This window comes from Camelina sativa, chromosome 4 (genome assembly GCF_030686135.1).
Source record: "Camelina sativa cultivar CO46 ecotype springtype chromosome 4, ASM3068613v1".
NCBI lineage: Eukaryota > Viridiplantae > Streptophyta > Magnoliopsida > Brassicales > Brassicaceae > Camelina > Camelina sativa.
This window is the reverse complement of record NC_141883.1, coordinates 415210-441514: the sequence shown is the minus strand read 5'-3', so window position 1 is coordinate 441514 and position 26305 is coordinate 415210. Positions and strand designations below refer to the sequence as shown.

Below are 26305 nucleotides of genomic sequence, written 5' to 3'. Positions count from 1 at the left end.
TGAATTTCCCGGTGTTGGACATCACGGCCTCCAAGAACAGCATCAAGTTTAACTGCTTTAACAACTACGGTTCCAGCTTCAACCTAGAAACATCAAACCATAAGTTAGTATAACATTAAGGTGAACAAATAAGCATCCCCTTTATTTTGTGTTGTCTGCGCAAATGGAAGATAAACATAGCACGTCAAATCCTTTTTAGCCAATGAACCTGTCGGGTAAAAAAAATACAGAACGAAGTTAAAAGAAAAAATTGAGATTGTCATCTAAACTGAACTGGTTTGACATAACATATGTTAATAATTACACAGACAATTACAATCTAGTTGGAGATGAGATACATACCTCTTCATTAAGAGGTCAGATTTTCTCTCTTTCTCTTTAGTGCTTTGCTCGAGCCGCAACCCATCAAGCGTTGCACAATAATGTGCCTTCGCTAACAAGAAGAGCTTCAAGAGCTAGGCATTCAATCTATACAACAACAGTGGCCAAGTCTTATTTAGAAACATTTATCCTCATCAATATGTAGATCATTGAGAGTTTTTAAACTCAAAAGTTATAAAGCAGATCATTGAGAGCTTTTAAGCTCAAAAGTGTTTATAGCAGAACTTTGAATATATCTTCTCCATCAATATGTAGATCATTGAGAGTTTTTTAACTCAATTTTTTTAAAGCAGATCATTGAGAACTTTTAAGCTCAAGAGTGTTTATAGCAGAACATTGAATATATCCCCATCAATATGCAGATCATTGAGAACTTTTAAACTCAAGAGTGTTTATAGCAGAACATTGAATATATCCCCATCAATATGCAGATCATTGAGAGTTTTTATAGCAGAATATTGAATGTTTCCTTCTAAGGACATCTTTAGAAAAGCCTTAGTATCATGCTTCCCAGCCAGCAATGAATAAAGATAATCGCAGAGATTGTATATGACAAGTCTTACTGTGTTAAACACATGCTTAGGGACATATATCTCTGTTTCATTCACATTCTTAGGCAACATTATATGACAAGTCTTACAGTGTTAAACACATGCTTCTCTTACTTGGGGACAATTATATGACAAGTCTTACTGTTATATGGCAAGTCTTACTGTGATAAACACATGCTTGTCTTACTTGGGGACAATTATATGACAAGTCTTACTGTTATATGGCAAGTCTTACTGTGATAAACACATGCTTGTCTTAGTTGGGGACAATTATATGACAAGTCTTACTGTGATAAACACATGCTTGTCTTACTTGGGGACAATTATATGACAAGTCTTACTGTTATATGGCAAGTCTTGCTATGATAAACACATGCTAGTCTTACTTGGGGACAATTTTCCCAATTTAGAAACCGGACAGAGCACAATGATATAATGTGTCATCCCTTTCTTTTGGGTTTGAAGAAAACAGAAAACTTTATACTTGAAAATCGATGAAATATTGAACAGAGCACAAGTCATGAGTCTGTTCGTTCGTATGAAAAGAAAATTTGATAAAAAAAAGGTTTCTTCTAATCCATAAAAACGGAAACAAATCCTTTAAAACGTGATTACATGAACAAAAAACTTTCAAAAAGTAAGTAAGAAATCACGTATCTAAAAAGAGGGCTTTTGATTAGAAACTCTAATTTGTAACAACAACAAAAAAAAGGTAAAATCTTTGAAGAACCTGAAACGTTAAAAAAAGAGTGCTTTTGGTTTTGAATTTGCAAAATTTGAAAACTTGTAGAAACTATGAACTTGAAATACGGTCACCTAACTCAGAATCATACTTGTTTTTTCTCGATACACTCTACACCAAGATCAGACATATAAAGATTGATTAAAGGTAAAAAGGTCTAACCTTGAGCTCCTGTCTCATATTGGAAGCGGTATCATCAGCTGGAATGTATCAACAAATTGCTCAACGTGCATAGCAAACGAAACAGGCTGGCCCTGCCAACAACAAAATTTCCTCCACATGATGAAAAAATAGTATCCATAAAAAAAGAAAAAACTTAAAAAGACTCTGAAAATTTCGAGTATTACCATACCAGTTGGGATCCACTAGACAGACAAGATGAACTGCAGAACCAACTAATGCATAATTAACACCTTGAAGCATGTCCTCAACAGTCCCAGTTTGTCCAAGATAGCTAGGAACGAAACGATCAGCTGTTCACAAGATTTTTGCAATATTCAATCTCTATTTTTTTTTTCTTTAACAGTCAAAGAACATCAATGAAATTGAGAATTTATTATGTATCTAACACAAAGGAACACGAGAACTAGCATTTTTTTATATAAAGAAAAAAACTCGGAAAAGTTGGGGAAGAATGTTAAACCTAGAAAATCAACTGGGATCCTTCCATTGCAAAACCAGACAAAATGTTTATGAATCTCTGCTGTAGAGAGGTTTCGAAATTTAACAACACAAAATCAGACAATCAAAAGAGGGCTCTCTGTATATGCAATAAACATTAAAAAAAAAAAAAAAAAAAAAAAAAAAAAAAAAAAAAAAAAAAATCACAAAAAAACCCTAAAATAATTCAAAAGAGCAAAGATGAAACAAAATAAAACCTGGTGATGATGGTGTTCGAAGGAACTCAGTATCGCCGGTCCAGAGAAGATAACAAAAGTTTTTTGTTTTTTTTGTTTTTTGAGATTTTAATGAGATTGAGAGCCACAACGAAACAAAAGCGTATCTAGTGACCGTTGTGAAATACATAAACGCGTGATCTCTCTCGCTTATGCTTATGTTTGTTATTGGGCTTGAAATTAACTTATAGGCCCAGCCAATATATTCATTCTTTCATAATATCTTTTAGGCGCACAAGCTGTCCATATGTCAACTTCCAAATTCGTGTCTTTTGCGGAGACACATTGCACGTGAGAGCCAGACTTTACAAAGCGATCAACATATATCTCAAGGTGTATCAGAGCATAATTAAGGGCTATAGTTAATGATGGAATGATTAATTATATAACACAAGAAGGAAGTTCTTCCTATATCTTCATTCTTCATCCTCAACCTTGCGGTCGAGGCGCCTATTCCTCTTGATCCAAAAGCTATAAAATACATCACTGTAATTATGAACTTCCACATGATCCTCATGATGTAATGCAAATGCTCGATCGGTCTTGTGACGTTGGGACGATTAAAACTCAAATTAAATGAATAGGTTAGTGGTTGATTGTAGTAAGGAACGTTGAATTATCTAACAGTGGAACTTTTTGAGATAGAAGAAGATAAAAAATATGAGAGATAAAAGCTGCTTTGATGGAGGAAATATATACAATGGAGAGGGGAGAGAGAGTGGTTTTATTTGAATGTTGTTTGAAATTGATGATATTGTGAAATTTTCGAAATAAACGAAAGAGGGAGGCTGCTTCTTCTTACTGTTTGACCTATTATTCTTACTTGTTTACATGTTTTATGTAGGTGTGCTTGTTATGTTTTTATGTTGAATTTTGTCTAGCAGCCTATTTAGAACCATTTGTTTATTTTATTAAACTTTTGCAGACATGTTTATATGTATACCTAGAATAGTATGTTATTTATGTCACACATTATTTTCTATTTTTTTTTTTTGAAGCGGTCAATTGTTAGAAGATATTTTTATAGTAGAACGACGTACAATGTAAGATGACAAAGTTGTCGTTTTAGTTGATTTAGTAAAAAACCTTTGAATTAAATCGTATAATATTTCCATATCTAATCGTATATGTATAATAATCATTTTAACTCTTTTTAGCCTTTTATAGTGAAACTCAACCATTTAAATTGTTTACGTAAATAAACATGTTTTCATTGATCCTTTGGTTGAATAATGAATATAATAAAAATTATGTCTAAACGTGTATTGTTTAAACAAATTTAAATTCTATATAGTATATATATATATATATATATATATATATATATATATTAGATAAACTTCAAAAAACCAATAATATGTTATACTAATTTATTAATTTTGCAATATCTTTTAAATTCAAATGTAAGTATGCTTTATAGAAAAAGAATTTAACATGTCGGTGGAGATTACAAAAAGAACGTTGGCTGTAGAAAATAAGAAAAAAAGCATCAAAGAAATTGAAAGAAATGTATCGAACTTCTCAGCTAAAAGATAATGCATGAATCACTTCACTACCAAATAATTATGTGGGTCTGAATCTAGTTACAATTTATTTAATTATTTCAAATGAGTTTTGTTGCAGGTTTCAGGACAAGTGGCAGCGGCAAAAACTGTCCAAGTGCACTCACCTATCCTCGTTTCTCCTATGTATCTCCGGGGGATTTGGAGGATTATTGGAAGCTAACCGATAAGGACTACATATGTGATTTTATTCTGTGTATTTGATAAAAAAAGCAGCATAAATTTTTATTCTGTGTATTTGATAAAAAAGGAAAAAAATTATTCTGCGTTAAACAAATATAATTTTCAAGAATAGCCCCATCATGATGCCGTTTGTTCATCTCCTCAAGCGTTCAATGCATTCGCTATCCAAAATTTCAAGAGATTTTATGTGCGTTTCAAGTCTCTCCTTCTACAGTGCTACAATCCTCCTCATGGTATAATGAATTTGTAATTTCAATCAATTTCCACATTATATCCTCATGGTGTAAACTGTAATGCAAAAACTCGATCGGTCTTGTGACGTTGGGATTAAAACTAAATTAAATGAATGGGTTTAGTCCGTTAGTGGTTGTTGTCTTTGTTGATTGTAAGGGAACGTTCTTGAATAAATAAAATTGGAAGTTGGATCTCATATTTCGAAAGCAAATAAAATGGGCCTTCTTAGGAGACATATAAAAGCCCAATAGATAGTTTCTTGGTTCAAGTCAACAACAACCAAACGTCATCTCGCTCTCTTTTGAGACAGACGACCTGTTCATATAATGATAATATTCACAGAAGAAAGAAGACCAGAGTCTTTTTTTTGTTTTTTCTTTTCGATAAAAACAAGAAACTGAGTTTGAGTCGGTCAGTAGCTTACAATGATCTCTGTCTCTGTCTTCTCGGCTCACTTGGCCGCAATTCCAAGGTTTTTTCATCCGACAAAACAAAAACCCAATCTTTTGGTTTCCGTTCATTTTTCTCTGATAAAACCCAATCTCGATTGTTCTCAGGAGCTTTGTGAGAATGTCTGCTTCTGCGACTCAAACGACCGGAGGAGTTTCACAAGGTTCCATGGCCATCAAGCCTCCTTCACATCCTACTTACGATTTGAAAGCCGTTGTCAATTTAGCCCTATCTGAAGATGCTGGTCATACCGGTTCTCTCTCTCTCTCTCTCTCTCTCTCTCTCTCTCTCTCTCTCTCTTCACTTGCTTCGGTCTCTATAGTAAAGTTTCCATTTTTGTGGAAATTGAGTTCTTGGAATTGATGATTTTTGAGTGAAGGAGATGTAACGTGTTTGGCCACGATACCGTTTGATATGGAAGTGGAAGCTTATTTCTTGGCCAAGGAGGATGGTATCGTTGCTGGAATTGCTCTTGCTGACATGATTTTTGAACAAGTTGATCCCTCTTTGAAGGTTTCCCATCTTTTACCCCTTGTCATTTTGCTGGAATTTGTATGTGTCTTTTTGGCTAAGTGATTACTTTTGAATCTCAGGTTGAATGGATGCGAAAGGACGGAGATTATGTTCATAAAGGATTGAAGTTTGGGAAAGTGTCAGGGAATGCACATAAGATTGTTGTTGCTGAAAGAGTTGTCCTCAACTTTATGCAGAGGATGAGCGGGATTGCTACCCTCACCAAGGTCTTCTCTTTTTTATCTCTATAGATTCTCAAAAATTTATTATTGTCTAGTCATTGGTGTGGTTGCATTCATATTATTAACTTAGGGGATCTTAAAATATCTCTTAATGAGAAGGCTTTATTGGCTTAGTATATGGTTTATGGCAATACATCTATATCCATTCCTTCTTTGGTTCTATAGTGCAGTGTTAATAGTGAATCGCGCGTGTCCATCTAATTGGTTATTGTGTGTGTGTAAATTCTATGGAGAGTTTTTTAGATTGATGAGTTTGTTTTGTGCAGTTAATGGCAGATGCTGCATGTCCTGCACGTATACTCGAGACAAGAAAAACTGCTCCTGGTTTGCGGTTGGTGGATAAATGGGCGGTACGTTCACCTATTTCAAACCCCACCATTGAGACACATTTGCTGCTATTGTAATCTCTTCTTGGGAACATTTGGATTTCTGAGATTAAATACACCTCAAGTTTTCTTACTTAAGCTTAGGTTCTGATTGGTGGAGGGAGGAATCATAGGATGGGATTATTTGACATGGTGATGATAAAAGATAACCATATCTCAGCTGCAGGAGGTATAGTAAATGCCATCAAATCTGTCGACGAATATCTAAAGCAAAAGAATCTCGAAATGGATGTTGAGGTAAATAAGCTTTCTTTCTAAAACCCTTTTTGTGGCTGCAAGTTACAAATGGAAACATGTTTTAATCAGTATCTATATCTCTTTCTACTTGAAGGTGGAGACGCGGACGCTTGAGGAAGTGAAGGAAGTGCTAGGTTATGTTTGTGGATCCAAGACTCGGTTGACTAGAATAATGCTGGATAATATGGTTGTGCCGTTAGATAATGGAGACATCGATGTCACAATGCTAAAAGATGCGGTAGAGCTAATCAACGGGAGATTCGAGACAGAGGTATGTCTGTGTGTTAGAAAGCAAGAAAGATGACACATTTCTTAGTGAAACACCTTTGATGGAAGACTCTACTCTGATTTCATGGTGCAGGCTTCGGGGAATGTTACCCTTGAGACAGTACACAAGATCGGACAGAGTGGTGTTACATTCATTAGCAGGTAAGAATTCTTTCTTCAAACCGGTTTTATATACGTATTTTGAACTTTGGTCTAGTCGAAAACTGAAAGAATATATGAATCCAGCGGAGCTCTGACGCATTCCGTGAAAGCACTAGACATATCTCTGAAGATCGATACAGAGTTGGCTCTTGAGGTGGGTAGAAGGACAAAACGAGCATAAAAGAGCATATATGAGTTCCACGTATTTTTTTCTTTCTTTTATTCCCGGCAAACACAGTCAAAAATATAACCAATAAGGTGAGACAAACTTATAAAATTACTGTTTCTTGATGTAATAAATAAACTCTGAATACATATATATAGTGGAGACATGCATGGATGAATATTGAATAGCTTTCTCTCAAACGTTTTAGCGTTCTTTATGTACATAGAATTTGCAAGAAACGTTGGGAAGCACTCTTCTAATAGCGTATATATATTGATATGTTCAAGCGACGGTGATCTCGCTCCCTCCTTCTCTTTCCGCCATGAAACTCACTCGTTTCTGCAACATATCAATATCATCAATCAATCAACATTGTTGTATTCAGCAATTTATATAAACCTTTTTTTTTTTTTTCAAAAGAAAGAATCGAAATTTGTGTAATAGTTTTGTCTTATCTGGAAAGGTAACAACAACAGTGTATAAAAGTGTTAAAAATAGCATGCAAAATTTGACCCCAACAAAAATTTCTCAATCTACTCCGATTTTTCCGATTAAAAGTGCTAATTTTTTCAACACTTAAAACATTATTAAATTCAACGCGAGCTATATGCCACTTTAAGTTAGTTGCCATGTAATTACAAAATGTTTTTGCTTGTTATTACCAAAACAAAGAAATGGAGAAAATATAAAGGAACATACCAAACGGGATTTGACTTCTCTCGTGGTGGCGGCGGAGACAGAGGCCGCGGGCTCTTCTTCTGTATTGTGAGGCGGTTCCTGGTGGTTCTGTTTGGCCATAAAGAGAGCAGCTATCTTTTGGGTGGCTTCGGCCTCCGTGGCTCCTTCCTTAACGAGCCTTTCAAGCTCCGCCTTGGGAACTCTCACCTTCACCCTAACCGCACCTCCTTCTTCCTCTGACGTCGTCGTCGTCCATCCTCCTGCCGGTCTGAGTATGGAGAGATCTGAAGAGGATCTACGGGCAAGCATGAGGCTCTCAAGCCTCTCCTTCGCACTCACGTGGATTCCCGATCTTACCCTTCTCGGTGGACACTCTTTAACAGGCTCCACCACGAAATATAGCCGCTTCGCCTGCAACCTTTGCTTCGCCTGCACCCAAACATATGCATGGTTCGTATAAGTTAACAAGAAAGTACATCATACTATATATAGTAGTTTTGATATATAAAAATGATACCTCAAGTGGTTTGGATCGGGCACCGTAGTGCTTGACGGATTCGGAGTCTAACACAACGTGGCCGGGAAAGTCTTTCAAGACCTCCTCAGCCGTCACCGGAGTTCTCAGCTTAAAACTCTCACCGTCTATTTTCATGATTTTGGTCGTTTTCTTGCCGCCTAAACTGTTACCCATCTATGCACCCCTAAGATCAATTGCTCTCCCCACAACAAAACAAAACGGATAATAAACCTTAATACGGAACCTTGAAATGAGGGCAGTGAGACAACAACTCGGTTGGGGGGGTTTTAAATGATGGGGTTCGCAGACATGTGCAAATTGGGTGGTCGATTTATATAGTTGCAGATAGATACGTGGAAAAGCTGGTCCATTTTTTTAATGTCAAAATTAATGGACAATTTACCTTTGACTACGACGATACGATTTTTTACAAGCCTAGCTATTTAAAATGATTAGGTTATGCTTTTTATAACTATTTTGAATTCTCTTTTATTATATTGTAGTATAGTATACTACTATTCAACAAAAGATTGTACTTGTGTGAATCACCTGCAAACTATTAATTAATCTATTATAGCTTGTAGTGCCATGTTTATTTGAAGAGAAATTATTATTATTTAAAACAGAAGAAAAAATCGCCGTTTTCCTATTCAAACTTTTTTTTTTTCTTCCTATGCCAACGTTGAAGTTGTTGAATTTTTGTAAGAGTTAAGTAATTGACTCAGTTGATGAAGGTATAAATGTCACCATGAAACCCCAAAACTGTTATAGAAAGACAGGCTATATATGTTAATTGAGGGTCCCTTGTGATACTATTTAAAATTGAAAATAATTAGTGAGAAAAGTGCTAACTTTTGGGGAAATGGATTCTAGGTTGAAAAAAACAGGACTCTGTAAGCAATTTTCAACTTGAGTGAGTTAAATAGTAGATGAAAACAAATTCTTTCGACAAGGCGTTAGACACTTCAACACCTCAAGGGGAAAGGCGATAGTTAATCCTAGCTCCCGCCCTTGCTGTTCTCGGCGGCGACACATTCCTCCTTCCGCGCAATGACAAAGAAACGTCGTTTCCCTGCAAAACCTCTACCGAAGCCTCCTTCCTCCCGCCTCCTCCTCCCGCGACCGCAGGTTCCATCGGTCTGTCAGTCTGTGCCCCGACGCTGAAGGAACCGCCAGCTCCCACAGTTTCGTCCCAAACTTCTCCGGTTTCCGAGGATAGCTCTGCCTCTGGAGTTGCTATCCCGGCCTCTAAGGCGAAATCAGATCCGCCTCCATTGGATTCAACATCTAAAACCCAGATCCTTGACTCAGTCTCGCTCCCTCAGGAGGACCAAGCCCAGTCCAAAGCTAGACCCCTCTGGGTCGATCTGTTAAAGGATCCCTCAGGTACGATGACAAAGAAAGGTGAGGTGTTCACACTTGAATCTGGTGAGTTGTGTGTCAAAATCCCAAATGAAGTTATCTCCCGGAATCTTAAAAGATGGGAACTCTTCATCATTGGGCAATTCCATGGGAATCTCCCCCCAAGAGGAACACTCCATGTTATTCTCAACGGAATCTGGAGCAACCGCCTCCGGGACATTTCCTTATCGAGATTGGGACCGCGGACAGTTCTTATTCGCATTCCCAACTCCACCACTCGACAGAGAGTTCTAAACCAAGGTATGTGCCTTATCTAGGGTCAAACGATGTTCGTTGCTCCATGGGAACCCAGTCTAAACCCAGTTCTGCCGGAGCTCACCGAAGTTCTAGTGTGGCTCGAATTCAGGGGAGTCCCACCTCATTTCTTCTCAGAAGAAGGCTTTGAACACATCGCTGGAATGCTAGGTCAGCCGATTCGATGCCACCAATCAACCATCGACATGATGAACCTCGAGGTCGGTAAGGTCCTCACGGTTATAAACCCTCTAATCCCATTGCCAGAGTCAGTAAATGTCCAATTCTCTTCAGGTGAACTCCACAGAGTCTCAGTCTCATGCCCTTGGCTTCCTCCAATTTGTAAACATTGTCAGGAACTTGGTCACAGTATCAGACGATGCCCAACTGCTCCAATCACATGCTCTACCTGTAAGTCCTCTGCTCACTCTCCTGAATCCTGTCCTAAGCAAATGAAGGCAAAGGTTCCCGATCCCTCAGAGAAGAGGCCTGAAACTCCTCAAAGGGCAAACGTCACATGGAAAAGACCCAACAGGAAGAGATGCATCCTGTCCAAGAGTCTGATACCTCTGATTACTCGAGCAAGACTAAAAGATCCAGCAAAAAGGCAAAAAAGAAGAAGAAGGTGCCTTCAGAACCAATGCTTCAGGTAGTACTGAACGCACCCCCAAAGGGTACAGTCTCGGGTCCCTCCAGCTCTAAGAGGAACCCCACAAAGAAATCACTTGCTGATAGGCCCCCAAATGCTTCAGAGCCGAACTCCTCTTCTGATACTTCCCTCTCCGACAGCTCAGATAGTGATGCAGGGCGATGTGATGAGGATGACACTCCTTACTCCAAGGCTCTCTCCAAAAAAGATAGAAGGATCCTCAGGAACTCTTCGGGGAAGGGCTCCAAACCAAAAAATCAATAATTATGATACACTTTTTGTTGGAACGTTAGGGGAATTAATCAATCGGTTAAGCGTAGAAGCCTTAAGAAATGGCTCAAGCATAATAAGCCTGCTTTTGGTAGCATAATAGAGATGAAAGTGAAGCTGCGGAAATCTAAAAGATAATTTGACTCTATTTTTCCGAATTGGAATTTTGAAGGGAACTACGAATTTGCGGAGCTAGGAAGGATCTGGGTTGTTTGGGACCACAGAGTCAGGCTCTCTATACACTCCAAATCTGGACAAATGATCACCTGCATTGTACGCATGCCTAACTCCCCTAAAGAGGTGGTCTTCTCCTTCATCTATGCTGTAAATTGTAAGTATAGAAGGCACCAACTGTGGGATGAGATAGAGAAGCTAGCTATGGACCCTACTATTAACGGTAAACCTTGGGTTGCAATGGGAGATTTTAATCAAACTCTGAACCCTAGCGAGAGTTCTGCTGGCAGTACAAGGATCAACAAATGCATGGTGGATTTTCGACAATGCCTTCTGAATGTGGGGTTTTCCGACTTGTCTTATAGAGGAAACGACTTTATATGGTGGAACAATCAGGAGGCCAACCCGCTAGCCAAGAAATTAGACCGTATATTAATCAATGATAATTGGCTCATGGAGTTCCCCTTGGCGTACGCCTACTTCGGTGATCCGGAGATGTCGGACCATTGTCCATGCTGCCTAAGACTGGGTGCTGCTACCAGAACCAAAGGGCCTTTTATGGTGTCTCACTTCCTGTTCCAGCATGAGGAAATCCTCCCGCGGGTTTTTGAGTTCTGGAACAGCACCTTCATTGAAGGAACAAAAATGTTCAGATTCTCCAAGAAGCTCAAGCTCCTGAAAAGAGTTCTCAAAGACTTAAACAGAGAACACTACTCGGACCTTGAAAAGCGCTTCAAGGAAGCTCATTCTAAGCTGGCTGCCCATCAAGCAAGACTCTTAGCAAACCCTTCTCCACTTTTATCTAGATTGGAGAAGCAAGCTCAGAAGAAATGGCTTACACTGGCCTTAGCAGAAGAGAAATTTCTCCTCCAACGCTCTCGAGTTAAGTGGGCGACGAGTGGTGACTGCAACACAGCCTACTTCTTCAGAATGGTGAATAGTCGAAGAGGCATAAATCAAATCCACTACCTCGAGACAGACTCTGGTCAGCGTATAGAGGAAATTTAAGAGATTCAGGAACACTGCATCCGGTTTTACTCTGGAATGCTTGGAACTGCATCTCCCACTCTTTCTGAGGAAGAAGAGGTACAGATAAGATCTCTCTGGTCCTTTAAATGCGACCAGGCCGCAAAAGACTTTCTACAGGCCAGTGTAACTGATGCAGACATTAAAAGAGAAGCCTTTTCCCTTCCCAGGAGCAAATCCCCAGGACCAGACGGATACACAGGGGAATTCTTCAAAGCCACTTGGGACTTTATAGGTCCTGACCTTACAATGGCGGTTAAGGAATTCTTCTCCTCAAGCCGCATTCTCAAACAATGGAATGCCACAACGATCACTCTTATCCCAAAAAGACTTGGCGCAGATACAATTGGTGAGTTTAGACCGATCTCTTGCTGCAATGCGGTTTACAAAATAGTGTCGAAGATTCTGGCTTGGCGCCTCCAAGCTCTTCTCCCAGACATGATCATCAACTCTCAATCGGCTTTTGTTCAAGGTCAACTTCTGGTTGAGAATGTCTTACTCGCAACAGAGATGGTCCAAGGATCAAATCGTGACTCAATTTCCCCCCGAGGAATGCTCAAGGTCGACCTGCGGAAAGCTTTTGATACAGTAAGCTGGGACTTCCTTCGAGTTATACTTGAAACCGCAGATTTCCCCCCTGTGTTCCAGAAATGGCTCAAGAACTGCATCACAACAACCTCCTTCTCTATTAAGGTCAATGGTAGTCTATGCGGGTACTTCCAAGGCAAAAGAGGACTCAGACAGGGGGACCCCCTCTGGTACTTCCGAGAAAGCTCCGTAAATCTGATTATTCCCCTCTCACAGATAAGATCGCAGCAAGGTTTAACAGCTGGGCTGTAAGATGCTTATCCTTCTCAGGAAGATTACAACTAATCTCCTCTGTTATCTACGGGTTAGTTATATTTTGGATGTCAGCCTTCTGTTTCCCCAAAGGTTGTATTAAAGTCATTGAGAGGCTTTGCAATGGATTTCTATGGTCGGGGGATACAACAAGGCACACTCATGCAAAATTCGCTTGGGATAAGATCTGCTTGCCAAAAACAGAAGGAGGACTTGGTCTGCGGAATCTCCTCATGTGGAACAAAGCCCTTAACCTGAAATTAATATGGTTGCTCTTCACCAACAGTGGTTCTCTGTGGGTAGCATGCATGAAGGAACACCATCTCAAAAGATCAAACTACTGGAGTGCAGTTGCACATAGCAGCTCAAGTTGGATTTGGTGTTCACTCCTGAAGTTGAAACCTCTCGTCAAATCCCTTCTCAAATGTCAGGTTGGTGATGGTCTCTCTGAAAGTTTCTGGCATGATAACTGGTCACCCATGGGAGTGCTTAGTGATCGTATGGGCACAAACGGTCCGTTTCTTCTGGGCATTCCTACTAACGCAGTAGTGGCGGATGCTTGTACAAACCAGAGATGGAGACTTCCTTCCAATAGAACCAGGAACCTCTTGGTTGCTGCTCTGCGGAACGACCTCCTCACTGTGACCCCACCAAATGTTGCAAGAGGTAAAGACAACTACTACTGGACAGTGGGGGACGATACATCCACCACTTTCTCCACCTAGAAAACTTGGAATTTCATTAGACCGTCAGTTGAGCCTCAAGCTTGGGCCAAAGCAGTCTGGTTTAAAAGCTGTGTCCCTAAACACGCCTTAACCTTCTGGATTGCCAACTTAAACCGTCTTCCAGTGAAAGTAAGGCTCTTGAACTGGGGAATGAACATCTCACCTGTTTATCTCCTCTGCAACTCTGAAGCAGAAACCCGAGACCATTTATTCCTTCATTGCACCTTCTCTGAAATGGTCTGGTCACAAATCTTAATGCGGCTTGGCCAACATGTCAGTATCTTCGCCAATTGGTCTACAATGATCTCCTGGCTCCTATCTCGATCTCCAAACCTCTCCTCCACTCTTAAAGGTATAGCTGTTCAAGCCACTATCTATATGATATGGAAGGAAAGGAATACAAGGCTTCACGAAGGTTTACTTGCCACCCCCTTTGCTCTCTTCTCACAGATTGACCGCAGTATAAGATACACTCTCCTGGCTCGGCTTCACCGCAAAGGCTGCGCACGACTTTTATCCCAATGGTTCACCCATGGCTTCTAACTCCTAGCTTCGCGCACTTTCATTAGTTCCTATGGCTTTTTATTTTTTTTGGTCATAGCAGCCCTCTTTAAACTCCTAAGTTTTGTACTTAATCGCACTTTTTGGTAATATAAATTCACATTTTTATCAAAAAAAATAAATAAAATAAATAAAAAATAAAATTTCAACTTGACAACATCATGCGGATGCGTTACAACTCTTCTACTCTTGTGGACCATATACATCAATGCTTTGATTTGATTGATATTCGCATGCCTTATGCATACATGTTCAAAGCTTAATGGGTTGGTAATTTGCGATAATCATTGATCTTTTGCCTTTTATATATGTTTACTCGATCGATTGCGCTACTTTACGTTGATTACGGAAGACAAAAGGTGCATGCCAAAGAAAATTACATATTTCTCTCATTTACTATATACTATAGATGCACCTTTATTTAGTCGATGAAATCTGAAAGTGTAGTGTACTTGTCAGGTACAGGTACAGTCGTGTCTAAATTCTTAATTAATTATGATCCACTAACGAGATAGTTAAAAGGTAACATGCATATTGGTTGTGGACCTAACCGCAAGTGTCGACTGATACTACAAAGATGAGAAAAGAAAAGTCCGAAATGATGGTCTCCTTTGCAACTTGGAAAGCTCATTAAATACATAACAGCTGATACAAATATTTCCACATACTCCTATCTTTATCATATAAATTCTATATGTATATATAGAGGGTTTCCAAATATCATTAATCATCGATTATGAATTGAATAGTGTACAAATAATCACGAATTCATAATCGGGTTACACATATTTTTCCACATATACTCGTATCTTCATCATGGGGGTTTCCAAAAATCATTATTTTATCATCGATTATGATTTATGAGTTGATCAGTAGATTTTTTTTTTTCCTAAATCATCTTGCCAATTATCTGTACACTATTGAAAGTCAGTCAGCATTTATGTAGCTTGATTTAAAGAAAACAAAAATTAGGGCTACATTTTTGACGAAATCATAAGATTACCTGAACTTGTGATCACAATACAATAATAATATGTTTATATATGCAGTATAAACGCTCTATATACAAATACAATTAAACGTGGTTGTTTATAAATGCTGATAAGGAGAATCTAGAAGTAAGAAATGTTCAAAGAACGTGGCAAGACCATGAAGGTTATTATCCAAAAAAAAAAAAACATGAGGGTTAGTTACACAAGTACGTAACGTAATCACTGCGTGAGAAGCATATATGGGCCCTTAATATCGATATATATGTAACTTGTAAGCAAGCTCACGCAGGCATTCCCTGCGAAGTTGCCAACCTCGTCCACTAATAATGACTTAAAACATTTGAATCTTTCTTTATGGTCAATATCGGTCATCAGTAACTCTTAAAATTATACTTTTCGTCTGGAATGGATTTTTTGAGGTCTCGAAATACATTCAACAACAGAGGAGTAACATTATTATCAATACAATATTGGTTTATGTACGTATTAGTAATTTAATTAATAGTATAAAGATTATTTTATAATTTGCTGATATATGGATATCGTGGTTCAAATTAAACAGCTACATTAATTAATACACATTATTTACACGTGCATCATCCGGTATATATAAATATATATTTCGTAATTCGTAGTTGTTAGAAGCATAGATCATAATATCCTTTTGTCCGGACGATCTTTGATGATAGTTGTTAAAAGCATAGATCATCCATCTTGGACGTAACGTACGGAACAAAAATTTAACCATGGTTTCTATGAATCATACTACTTCCGCTCCTCGACTTTCGTAAGCACCTGAGCTTCACATGAACCGACATCACTCTTGCAACAAAGATGGATCTATTCCACGTAATTAACTAATTAAGAGACTAAGAGTAATCATCAAAAATAAGAATAACAACGTGTTGACCCGGAGTGTGTTTCCTTGATAAGCAATTATACCTATATATGTCGGATGTAGAGATTTCCTTATTGTTACAAACAAAAGACTAGCTAGAGATAGGTGAAAGACAGAACTAACTAACTCATATATCATTTCCTAGCTAGGCAGCTGCTAGTTGCTCTCCTAAAAGCAGCTGTTGTTACGGAAAATGCACATTTTGAGCTTTGCACGTTAAAAATGATCGATTTTGATGGTCATTTGTCTAAATTAGAGGGCTCTCTTGCTTTAAACGTGACCATGCATTCATTTAGACCAGGTGAAGAGAAGCGAACTAGTTAGCAGATGGTAGGGCCACTAAAAATTATTCTTACATTTTTAGAATGATCAAATACAACATGAAAGAACAAACCATGAAGAATATATAAGTGAACCATTGGACAACCTGAAAAAGATGGATTGCTACTAAACCAGTTGTATGACAAAGAAAGAAAACGACGACTTATACATCAATTTGTGTGAATTGTTTATGGAAGACTCTTTATCTCAATATATGGTTTACCCATTTCATAGTTTGTTTTAGTTTCAATTTGGCATTTTAATTCTCTTTTAGCCGTAGAAGCTCGTTGCCCCCTAAAGCTTTTATAGTTAATTTGGTTCCATTTTGGTAATACAACTTCACATTGTATTTTTTTTTTAAAAAAAAAAAAGAGAAGAAGCTGAAACACCTAGAAAACGGTTCAAAGTTTAGTGGGGGAAAAGAAATATATATGATTGTTGGTGTTGGGTTTCGCCAGATATGGGCCCAAGAGATAAAGCCCATTAAAGAAAAGGCTATAAGGAATTCGAGGTGGGCCAGCGAGAAGCCCAGTAAGAACACGTCGGTTGAAAAGGGTTCCGAGTCAAACGAAGAGGAGGAGTTCAGAGTGGTTGAGAAGATCTTGGAGCGATGAGGCAAGATTCGAGGAGGAAATCCAGGGCGTCGTTCAACAATTCTCCTTGGCTTTATAATCAGCGTATCTAGTTAGAAAGGGACCATCTTCTTGTAACTCGAATATCCACTAACAAATAGAGAAAGCAGATCCAGTTCGTCATTCTTGTTATTATATCGATTTTAACCGGAAGCCTGCCCCAAGATCCCTCTTAATTCAATTGAAATATTAAATTGTTGTTTTTTCGGTCAACAATTTGGCGCCGCCTGTTGGGACATAGGTCTTTCTATTCTCAAAAACCAATCACCCCAAACAGATTAAGACGAAATGGATCCGTCTAATGCAGCCATCCCAGAAATCATTCTTGATCACACTCGAGCGACATCTCCCTACGACCATAATGCGACTGGCGACAACTCGCCGTCGCCGGTACACCTTGGGACCATTGCTAGCAACCCCCAAACTTTCAGGGAGCGATCCCAAACCCGATCCGAGCTCGAGCACCCCAGCTCAGCTAGAGATGGAACTGTCCATAGAGCAACCGTTGTCCAAACGACCGACCAAGGCTCCTCCGGCGGTTCAAATACCGTCCGCCAAGAACCTGTTTCCATCTAGGGTCCCAGCAGTTCTTCCCAAGGGAGATCCTCCGTGATCGCGCCTATAGGCCCCGCACTTCCCTCGGGAAACAAGAACCAATCCCGAGTATGGACCCGCCCTAAAACCAATGGGACGAGCAGAATCGGGCAGACCACGGCACCAACGTCGGTGGTAGCAGCCCCCGGCACGACCGATCTCGCCAAAATACAAGGGATGTTTGCCGTCCTAATCGACAAAACCCAAAGTTAGGATGCAACAAACCGAGCTCTGATGAGAAGAATCGAGTGGCATGAGCAAGAGTTCGCGCTCCGAGGGAACACCGAAGCGTCCTAGGGGACACCGAAGCATCCTAGGGGAGTATGCGCCAACCCGGCGTCACCCCGATGGATCCTTCGGCAGAAACATTGCCTCGGACTCGTCTAGACTTCATGTCGGTCCAGGTCACGCCATCTGGGATCAGAGCGCTACCAGTGTTCTCATCCTCGGTCCAGCTCAACGCTCCTGACACCGCCGGATACAGCGACAACGCGAGCACACGACCCGTTCACCCCCTTTGGCGGGGTACGATAGTTCTCAACCGCCAGGGCTTGACGCCTTCGGCGCGCCCAGGAACCCTCTGATTGAGACTAATCCATCGCTCGCAGGGGACCTTCTGGTAGGAACGAACCCTTTTGCAGCAAACAGCATTCGCCTCCCGGCCCCCGGGGGAACATGCGGTAAGCGCCCGCTTCCTCGCGGATTACATGAATAAGGCAAGCGCGGAAATGGCCCAGATCCGTTCGAGGGTCCATCTAGCCACTAGCGCAGCCTCGAACATAGACCGTGTTATTGCAGAAACAAGACAAACACCATTCACCGATCGGATAGCAAAAGTCCGCCTAAGGGACGTCGACAAGCTTCGCCTACCCGAAAACGCGGGCGCGTCTGATCTAGGAGCACATCTCTGTTCATTAAGATTGGCAATAACTACGGTATACCTCACCGACGATGAATGCAAGGACGGTTATTGCCGTTATTTCGCTGAGACTCTCGTCGGACCCGCTCTAGAATGGTTCGCTAGCCTCGAATCCAACTCCATTGATAGTTTTGACCAGCTCGCAGCAGCATTCCTAAAACAGTACTCGGTCTTCTTCCAGGCCAAGGTAACGGAGTCGGACCTGTGGCTTTTGGTCCAGGGAAAGGACGAACCGCTCCGCGAGTACGTCGCTCGGTTTAGGGTAACCAAGGCCAGAATAGCCAATCTTAATGACGAGGTCGCCCTAGCAGCCCTCCGGCACGGCCTATGGTATACTTCAAAGTTCCAAGAAGAAATCACGGTTCGACAACCCCCGTCCCTCGACGACGCACTCCACAGATCCATCTTCTTCGCCAGAGCCGAGGAGGAACAAGCCACCATGGCCAAACTCCACAAGTCGGCAAAGGCGCCCTTCGTTCCTCCCAAAAGAAACTTTTGGAAGGAATCCACCGAACCTAACCTTCACGCCTTTTCGGTCGATTCAGGACCCTAGGCTAAAGATCAAAATTTTGACCCCAAAAAGTTCTGTAAGTTCCATAAGGTGCGAGGCCATTACACTGACGAATGCAGAAGTGTGGGACGCCTCCTCGCAAAGAAACATGAGGCGGGAGAGTTCGGGGATATCGACCTCGAAAAAGAGGGTGAAAAAGCTAGAGAGGGAAATGCAACCGCAAAAGACTCCGCCCCAAAGTGCGAGAGAACCGACGAGGCTGAAGGATCTTCCTCCCCTCCAGCCCCAAAAAAGCGTATTGACCTAGTGTTCAAGGGACTCACCCTGTGTCCTGTGTCGGAGCTCTCCGACTTCGATCTTTACCCCACCTCCAGCACCTCGCAAAGTTGCGAGCTGTCGACTTCGAATCTCGCAATGCTTCAAAATTTCCAGTTCGGAGCACAGGGTCGACTACATCTCGGGAGGGTCTTTCTTGTGTCGCGACTCTGTCAACTCGATCAAAGCATACCAACAGAGAGTCGAGACCTATCATCGAGAGCAAAAACCCCGCTCGAATCTGACCATGAAATCACGTTCTGGGAAACCGCACGACGAAGCTTTAGTCGTGTGCCTCGATGTCGGAGGATGCGAGCTTTCAAGAATAATGATCGATACCGGGAGCTCAGTTGACCTCTTGTTTTATGATGCTTTCAAACGGATGGGTTACCCCGACTCCGAACTAAAGGGAGCCAAATCCCATTAACAGGATTTGCCGGCGACATAACCCTTGCCAAAGGGACTGTCCAGCTAATAGTTGAAGCTCGGGGGTTGAGACGTTTGGTCGACTTCGTCGTCGTCAACCGACCAGTGCCCTTAAATGCTATCCTTGACATACCGTGGCTGCATGGGATGAAAACAATCCCATCGACATACCATTAGTGCGTCAAGTTCCCGTCTTGCAATGGAATCATGACCATTTATGGCAGCCAACGCACATCCAAAAATGCTACATGGGCGGTTACGACTTAATTAAAAGGTCTGCCAAATAGCAATTAATGATTAAGGACGAGCTCGTCAGATTCCTAGAGCAGAACCGCGACACCTTCGCCTGGTCCTGTGCAGACATGAAAGGTATTGCCATCAGCGTTACGTCACACCAGCTCAACGTCGCCCCTACCTTCAAACGAGTAAAACAGAAACGTCGCAAGGTCGATCCTGAAAGGGCAAAGGCGATGAACGACGAAGTGGATCGTCTACTAAAAATAGGATCAATCCGGGAAGTCCAATATGCCGAGTGGCTCGCCAACCCCGTTGTGGTTAAAAAGAAAAACGGGAAATGACGAATATGTATTGACTTCAAAGACCTCAATAAGGCATGCCCAAAGGACAACTACCCCCTCCCGCATATCGATCGACTCGTTGAGGCCACCGCAGGGCACGAGACCTTGTCCTTCATGGACGCCTTCTCAGACCGAGGCACTTACTGTTATAAAGTAATGCCTTTTGGGTTAAAAAACGCAGGTGCAACCTACCAGCGGTTGATCAATAAAAATTTTGCCGATCACTTCGGAAAAACAATGGAAGTCTACAACGACGAAATGCTCGTCAAGTCGACGCGCAAGCAAGACCACGTGTCTCAACTCATGGAATGATTCAAGATCCTGAACCAGTACGGGATGAAGTTGAATCCCACTATGTGCACGTTCGGCGTCGCATCCGACGAATTTCTAGGGTACTTGGTCACCGAACGGGGGATCGAGGCGAATCCCAAGCAAATTGCTACTTTTCTCGAAATGTCGTCCCCAAAAAATACTCGTGAAGTTCAGAGGCTAACGGGAGAATAGCCGCATTGAATCGCTTCATCGCCCGATCTACCGATCGCTGACTTCCGTTTTACCAGATGTTGAAGGGCAACCGAAAGTTTGATTGGGACAACAAATGCGAGGAAGCATTCCGAGAGCTAAAAAGGTACCTTACCAAGCCCCCGTCCTCTCCAAACCTGAGGATGGAGAGCACGTCTTCCTCTATGTCAATGTATCCACCGCCGCGGTCAGCGGGGTACTAATGTGAGAACACGACGGGGGACAAAAACCTATTTATTACGTCACCAAAACCTTGGTCGATGCCGAAACACGGTATTCCCCAATGGAAAAATAGGCCCTAGCGGTCCTGATGTCCGCTCGAAAATTACGCTCCTACTTCCAGTCTCACACGATCGTGGTGATGACATCCCAGCCAATCCGGACAATTCTCCACGGTCCCAGCCAATCCGGTAGACTAGCCAAATGGGCAATTGAACTAAGCGAGTACGATATTGAGTACCGGCCCCAGACGTGCGCTAAGGCACATGTACTCGTAGATTTCGTGATCGAGCTCACCACAAATAACAACCATACCGACAATCATCCCCAAAAATGGTCGCTAAACGCGGACGGGGCATCGTTTAGACAAGGGTGTGGGGTCGGAGTTCAACTCATCTCCCCCACCAACGAGATCATGGAACAATCCTTCCGGCTTGGGTTCACAGCCTCGAACAACGAGGTAAAATACAAAGCCTTAATAGCCGGGCTCCGGTTGGCACTAGGTTTGGGAGCTAAGGAGCTCACCGCCTACAACGACTCGCAACTCATCACCAGCCAGTTCAACGGTAGCTACGAGGCAAACAATGAACGAATGGACGCGTACCTCCAAGTCGTCCGCTCCTTAACCAAGCAGTTCACCTCGTTTGAGCTCACCAAAATTCCCCAAGGAGAGAACTCCGCAGCCGACGCCCTTGTAGCGCTTGCCTCTACCTCAGACCCATCCGTCAGATGGATTATACCCGTAGAAAGTATAGACGAGCCCAGCATTTCCATCCCCATCAAAGCCCTCGGGGTCAATCAGATCGGGGAAGGAAATCGCCCCAACATGGCAGAATCCAAGCAAGGACCTGACCTAGACGACGAACTCTTGGCAGAGCACGACTCAGAGGACGAACGTGATGAAGAACCCAAGACGGATTAGCGAATCTCAATACGCGAATACATCACGAACGGAACCACCCCCGAAGACCGGTGGCAAGCGCGCAAGCTCAAGGCGCATAGCGCTAGGTTCTGCCAAATCGGCAGAGAACTATACAAGCGATGCTCTTCAGGGCCATACCTCAGATGCGTTCACGGGGAAGAAATTCAGAACATTATGATCGAGGCCCACGAAGGACCTTGCGACAGGTGTCAACATCATGCGCCCATGATAAATCAGCCCACAGAGTTGATGAGCTCGGTCTCCGCTCTTTATCCATTCATGCGATGGTCGATGGATGCCATCGGTCCTCTCGAGCAGTTGGACAGGCGACGCGTGACTAACCTACTGGTCGTCAACGATTATTTTACTAACTGGATCGAAGCCGAGTCCTACCAGTCTATCGCTGGAGAACACGTAAAGGATTTCCTGTGTAAAAACGTGGTGTGCTGTCACGGTATCCCTTACGAAATCATAACAGATAATGGTACCAATCTAATGTCCTCCGCGGTATAGAAGTTTTGAGACGTTTGGGGTATACGCCTAACCCCATCCACACCTCGATACTCCCAAGGCAACGGGCGAGCCGAGGCAGCCAATAAGTTAATCCTGCACGGCCTCAAACGACGCTTGGGGGCCGCCAAGTCCGGCTGGGATGCCCAACTTCCTGGTGTCTTGTGGGCCACCTGAACCACCCCGCATGGTAGCACCGGCAAAACTGCTTTCTCTCTGGCATACGAGATTGAAGCCGTAGTATCGGCGGAAATATCTGTGGGGAGTATCCATCGAGTTGTCTGCCCTATAAACGAGAGCGCGAATAACAAGGCCTTGTGTGACAACCTCGACGTCATTGACGAGAGGAGAGAACAAGCGTTAGTACGCGCTCAAAATTACCAAAACGCCATAGCTCACTTTTACAATTCTAAGGTCAGACCACGGAGCTTCGTCGTAGGAGACAGAGTGCTCCGTAGAGTATTCAACCAAAAAAGGAGAAAAATGTCGGGAAGATGGGAACTAAGTGGGAAGGACCCTACCGGATCATCGAAGTTATCCGCAATGGTGTATACCGTCTTGAGGACGAGAGCAATGGCAAACCCGAGCTGTGGCCTTGGAATGTCATGAACCTAAAGAAGTACTTTCACTAAGTACCATCAATAACCGAAACTACGATCTGACTTGATCCCCTTAAAGGGTACGTAGGCAGCTCAGCTCCGCGAGCTCAGCCACCTCACTAATTTCTCCACCTTATGTCGAAATTTCCTTACCAACGAGATCGCCCCTCTCAAATCTACTCGATAAGTAACAACAACATCGACAAAACAAAAAAAGAAGCCTCTCACTATGTAATCTCGATTCCGAGTATCCCTCATAGCGACCCCCTGAGGTCCCAACGGGAAGCCACAAGGCGACCCCATGCAAGTCTCTTAAAACCTTGCTACTCGAACACCTACACACGACACGGTCAAACAATATGCACCCTAAAAAAGGAAAGGGAAAAGAAAACCCCATGAGCTCAAATCCGGCGAACTCGAGTTCGTGACAGCGAATTCACACAAAACAAACACTGGGACTTTTCTCTTCTAAATAAAAAAGAGAAACTAGGTAACGTAACTAAAAAGAACGCAATCAAAAGGGGAAAAAATGATTCAAGGATTTAAAATCCTTCCCATGCAAAACAAATCTCGGATAATAACCCTCCCGGGCAAACCCAACAAAGTCTGAAAAGAAAGGAAAGTAAAACAGGAACAACAAAAGAACAGGGCATCAGCTTCAGCCCTCGAGTCCGTCAACCCACCAGCATTGCTTCCATGCTCATCCAGACCACGCTGGACTCCGGTTCCAGCGTCGACCTCCATTGGGGCAACCTAGTCCTCCAAAATCTGGGGAAGGTCAAGCTTGCTCACCGAGAAGTGCGACACCACAAGGGAGTCGGATCGAACAGCGAGAGCCGCCTTCTGAGCCCCCAAAATCCGCAGCTCTTCCTCCATTGTGGTATTATCTTCTCTGATCTGCTGTACCAGAAGGAGGTTGGACTCGATTTCCGCCAGATCACCGTCCACGCGGACTTCTCCTTCTTCCTTTCCTACTTGATCTTTATGGAGTTCAGGATCACCCGGTAGTCCTAAGTCAGCTTGGCCCTGGCATCTTGAACCGCCTGTCGAATCGCCTCGGCATGTCGCTGTTTGGCCCCTGCGGCTTTACCTTTAACCACCGGTTTTCTTTTAACAACAGTTCACGATCCCGACGGCTTTGGCCTGAACAGCCTTGGCCGAAGCAAGGTCAGCCTCAGCCACGACCAGCTTCTCTTGAGCAGCCTTTAAGTAGGCGACTTCCCGTTCCAAGGAGGCAGCTTTTCCATCGGCGACCGCCTCTCTCTCCTGAGCAGCCTTCACGGCTGTTTTCAGCTCGTGAACCACCCGCGTAGTGTTCTCCAGCTCAGCGATCTGAGGAACATCCTTCAGCCTCCGCTCATAAAGGGCCACTAATTTGTTGCTGGCGGCTACAGCCTGTAATGCGTCAAGGTCCTGCGGTGGCTTGCAGGGCGACTTCCTCGGCTCTCGCGTCCCTTGTCATCACCAGCTCGTGGAGCATCAGTGCGAGCTCTTTTTAGAAGCAGGGAAGGCTCACTGTGGGTGGACTACGAGCTGACCAGCATTACCTCTCGAGCTGGGCCCGAAGGCTCGGCTGAGGTCATGAGAGTCTGGTTCACTTCTTCACTCTCGGCCCGAGCAGGGTCGGGTTGAACGGCTCAGAGGGCAGAAGCCAACGCGACATCTACGTCACCAGCGCGAACTTGGTGTGAAGGCTAAGACTGTTCTCGAAGCTCGCTGAGCGTTGGTTTCCTAGTCATGATGAGTGGTACATAGGTCGACGATGAACTAGAAGATCGTAGTGGGACAGGAGTGTCTGTTCAAAAACCATAAGGTTGCGAGTTAGTACCGCATGAAATTGCAAAACTTGCCTAAAAGCTAAACTAATAAAATTTATGGAAAAACTCCTTTACCTGGACGAGCAGGAGACCGTGCAGCAGCGTCGACCCTTGACTGTTCAGCGGGGATCAGTGGGTTTGGAATACCGACGGGGACAACCTCGGGTGGGACTAAGGCCGGAGCGATCGGGGCGTTAAGCGCTGTGATGATGTGAGCTTGCGTGAACGAACTCCACCTGACTTCTCCTCCCTGTAGCTTGTCCACTAGTGCTTGCGTTGACAGAGTGTTCGGATGGTCGCCAGAATCTGCGAAAATAGGATTCGGCTCAGTATCATGGATTTACAATTAAAAAAAAAAATGAACTATTTATAGGATCTACAAAGGGTCAGGGGTCATCCTGACCCACGCAAACGGCCCACTGGGTCGGGAGACGAGAGAACTTGAACCGTCCCACCGAGGCGGGAGTGACACATAAATAGAAATATTTCTCTTGCCACCTATCATCCTTTCCAGGGATTGCCTGGGTTATCTCTCGGTTCTGACGTCGGGACATGTAGAATGTTCCCTGGAATCCCGAGTTATGTTTAATCTGGCACAACTGCAGAATGTCGTCAACCCCCAAATCAAGTCCTACCTCGCGTCCCCGTACGTAAAGGCCAATGACATGTCGAACGAAGTTCAGACACATCTGGGGGAACGACATCCGGAGCCGCTGAAAGATCAGCATAACGATCTCCAAGATAGGAAAGATGAGCCTGCATCGCTCGAAATACGTGATGTAGGCATAGCAAAAACCGTCGGGAACGGTTTCAGGCGAGAACGAGTCCCCGGGAGAGAGCGTCATCTTGACATCGGGAGGAACGCCATGCTTCTGGCGGAGCTCCGTGAGATGTTTCTCGGTGGTGATTGGAGGTGTGTGGTTACCCCAGAGCTCGAGTTGACGCATAGTTTTAAAGGATCGACTTTGAAATCGGCTAAACACGATGGGAAAGATCTTACGATTCAAGGAAAAAAAAAAAGAAAAGGAAGCAAGGGCAGAAGAGAGAGCGAAACCCTAAAACAGTTAAAAGCGAAGGGGAAGAAAGAAATATTACCTTGAAGTAGTGGATGAGTGTGCAGTTATGACGAGACGTGTGACTAATGACTTATAAGTCATAATTGCTTCGGTTTTTGTAATCCCACAAATCTCTCCTTCTCTGATCCTTACCGTTCAGCAAATCTATCTCTTCTCGATGTTGGCCGTTGGGGCGATTCGTATCTACCGTCGGATCTTAAGAGAGAGAAAAGTAATCATCACAGATCTCGGGAATCAGGATTTGGCGTGTCCGCCTCGAAGCAGATCGCGAAACCGAAACGTCGGGAGATTCCCCGAATATTCGCCTTTAACTTGAACATTAAGTTAAAAGGCTGGGGGGCAATTGTTGGTGTTGGGTTTCGCCAGATATGGGCCCAAGAGATAAA

The 26305-nt window shown here is 43.0% G+C and overlaps 4 protein-coding genes and 1 long non-coding RNA gene across 6 annotated transcripts; 3 read left to right on the top strand and 2 right to left on the bottom strand.

The window, feature by feature from the left end:
* Positions 1-45: 45 nt before the first annotated feature.
* Positions 46-2484, bottom strand: LOC104779449 (uncharacterized). Of its 2 annotated transcripts, none has more exons than XR_002037618.2 (5): positions 2318-2484; positions 2022-2147; positions 1837-1928; positions 343-468; positions 46-208 (listed from the first exon to the last, which is right to left on the bottom strand). It is a non-coding gene; the product is annotated as an uncharacterized LOC104779449 (long non-coding RNA). The 2 variants fall into 2 exon arrangements; XR_002037619.2 differs by having other exon boundaries at positions 2027-2147; positions 2318-2428.
* A 2331-nt stretch (positions 2485-4815) lies between these two features.
* On the top strand, positions 4816-7172 carry LOC104779446 (nicotinate-nucleotide pyrophosphorylase [carboxylating], chloroplastic). The gene is made up of 9 exons (XM_010503808.3): positions 4816-5021; positions 5107-5252; positions 5379-5512; positions 5593-5739; positions 6021-6104; positions 6225-6377; positions 6472-6648; positions 6739-6806; positions 6891-7172. The coding sequence occupies exons 1-9, from the start codon at positions 4975-4977 to the stop codon at positions 6985-6987; spliced, it is 1053 nt and encodes a 350-aa protein (XP_010502110.1). The 5' UTR covers positions 4816-4974; the 3' UTR covers positions 6988-7172.
* LOC104779447 (uncharacterized protein At1g66480) lies at positions 7076-10126 on the bottom strand. Its single transcript, XM_010503809.3, has 3 exons — positions 8168-10126; positions 7672-8079; positions 7076-7311 (listed from the first exon to the last, which is right to left on the bottom strand). Exons 1-3 carry the CDS (start codon positions 8339-8341, stop codon positions 7255-7257), a joined length of 639 nt encoding a protein of 212 aa, XP_010502111.1. The 5' UTR covers positions 8342-10126; the 3' UTR covers positions 7076-7254.
* LOC104783414 (uncharacterized) lies at positions 9856-11924 on the top strand. Its single transcript, XM_010508574.2, has 3 exons — positions 9856-10430; positions 10766-10833; positions 10915-11924. Exons 1-3 carry the CDS (start codon positions 9856-9858, stop codon positions 11922-11924), a joined length of 1653 nt encoding a protein of 550 aa, XP_010506876.2.
* Positions 11925-11960: 36 nt separating this feature from the next.
* On the top strand, positions 11961-13507 carry LOC147945147 (uncharacterized). The gene is made up of 2 exons (XM_087511340.1): positions 11961-12762; positions 12858-13507. Exons 1-2 carry the CDS (start codon positions 11961-11963, stop codon positions 13505-13507), a joined length of 1452 nt encoding a protein of 483 aa, XP_087367466.1.
* The last annotated feature ends 12798 nt before the right edge of the window (positions 13508-26305 follow it).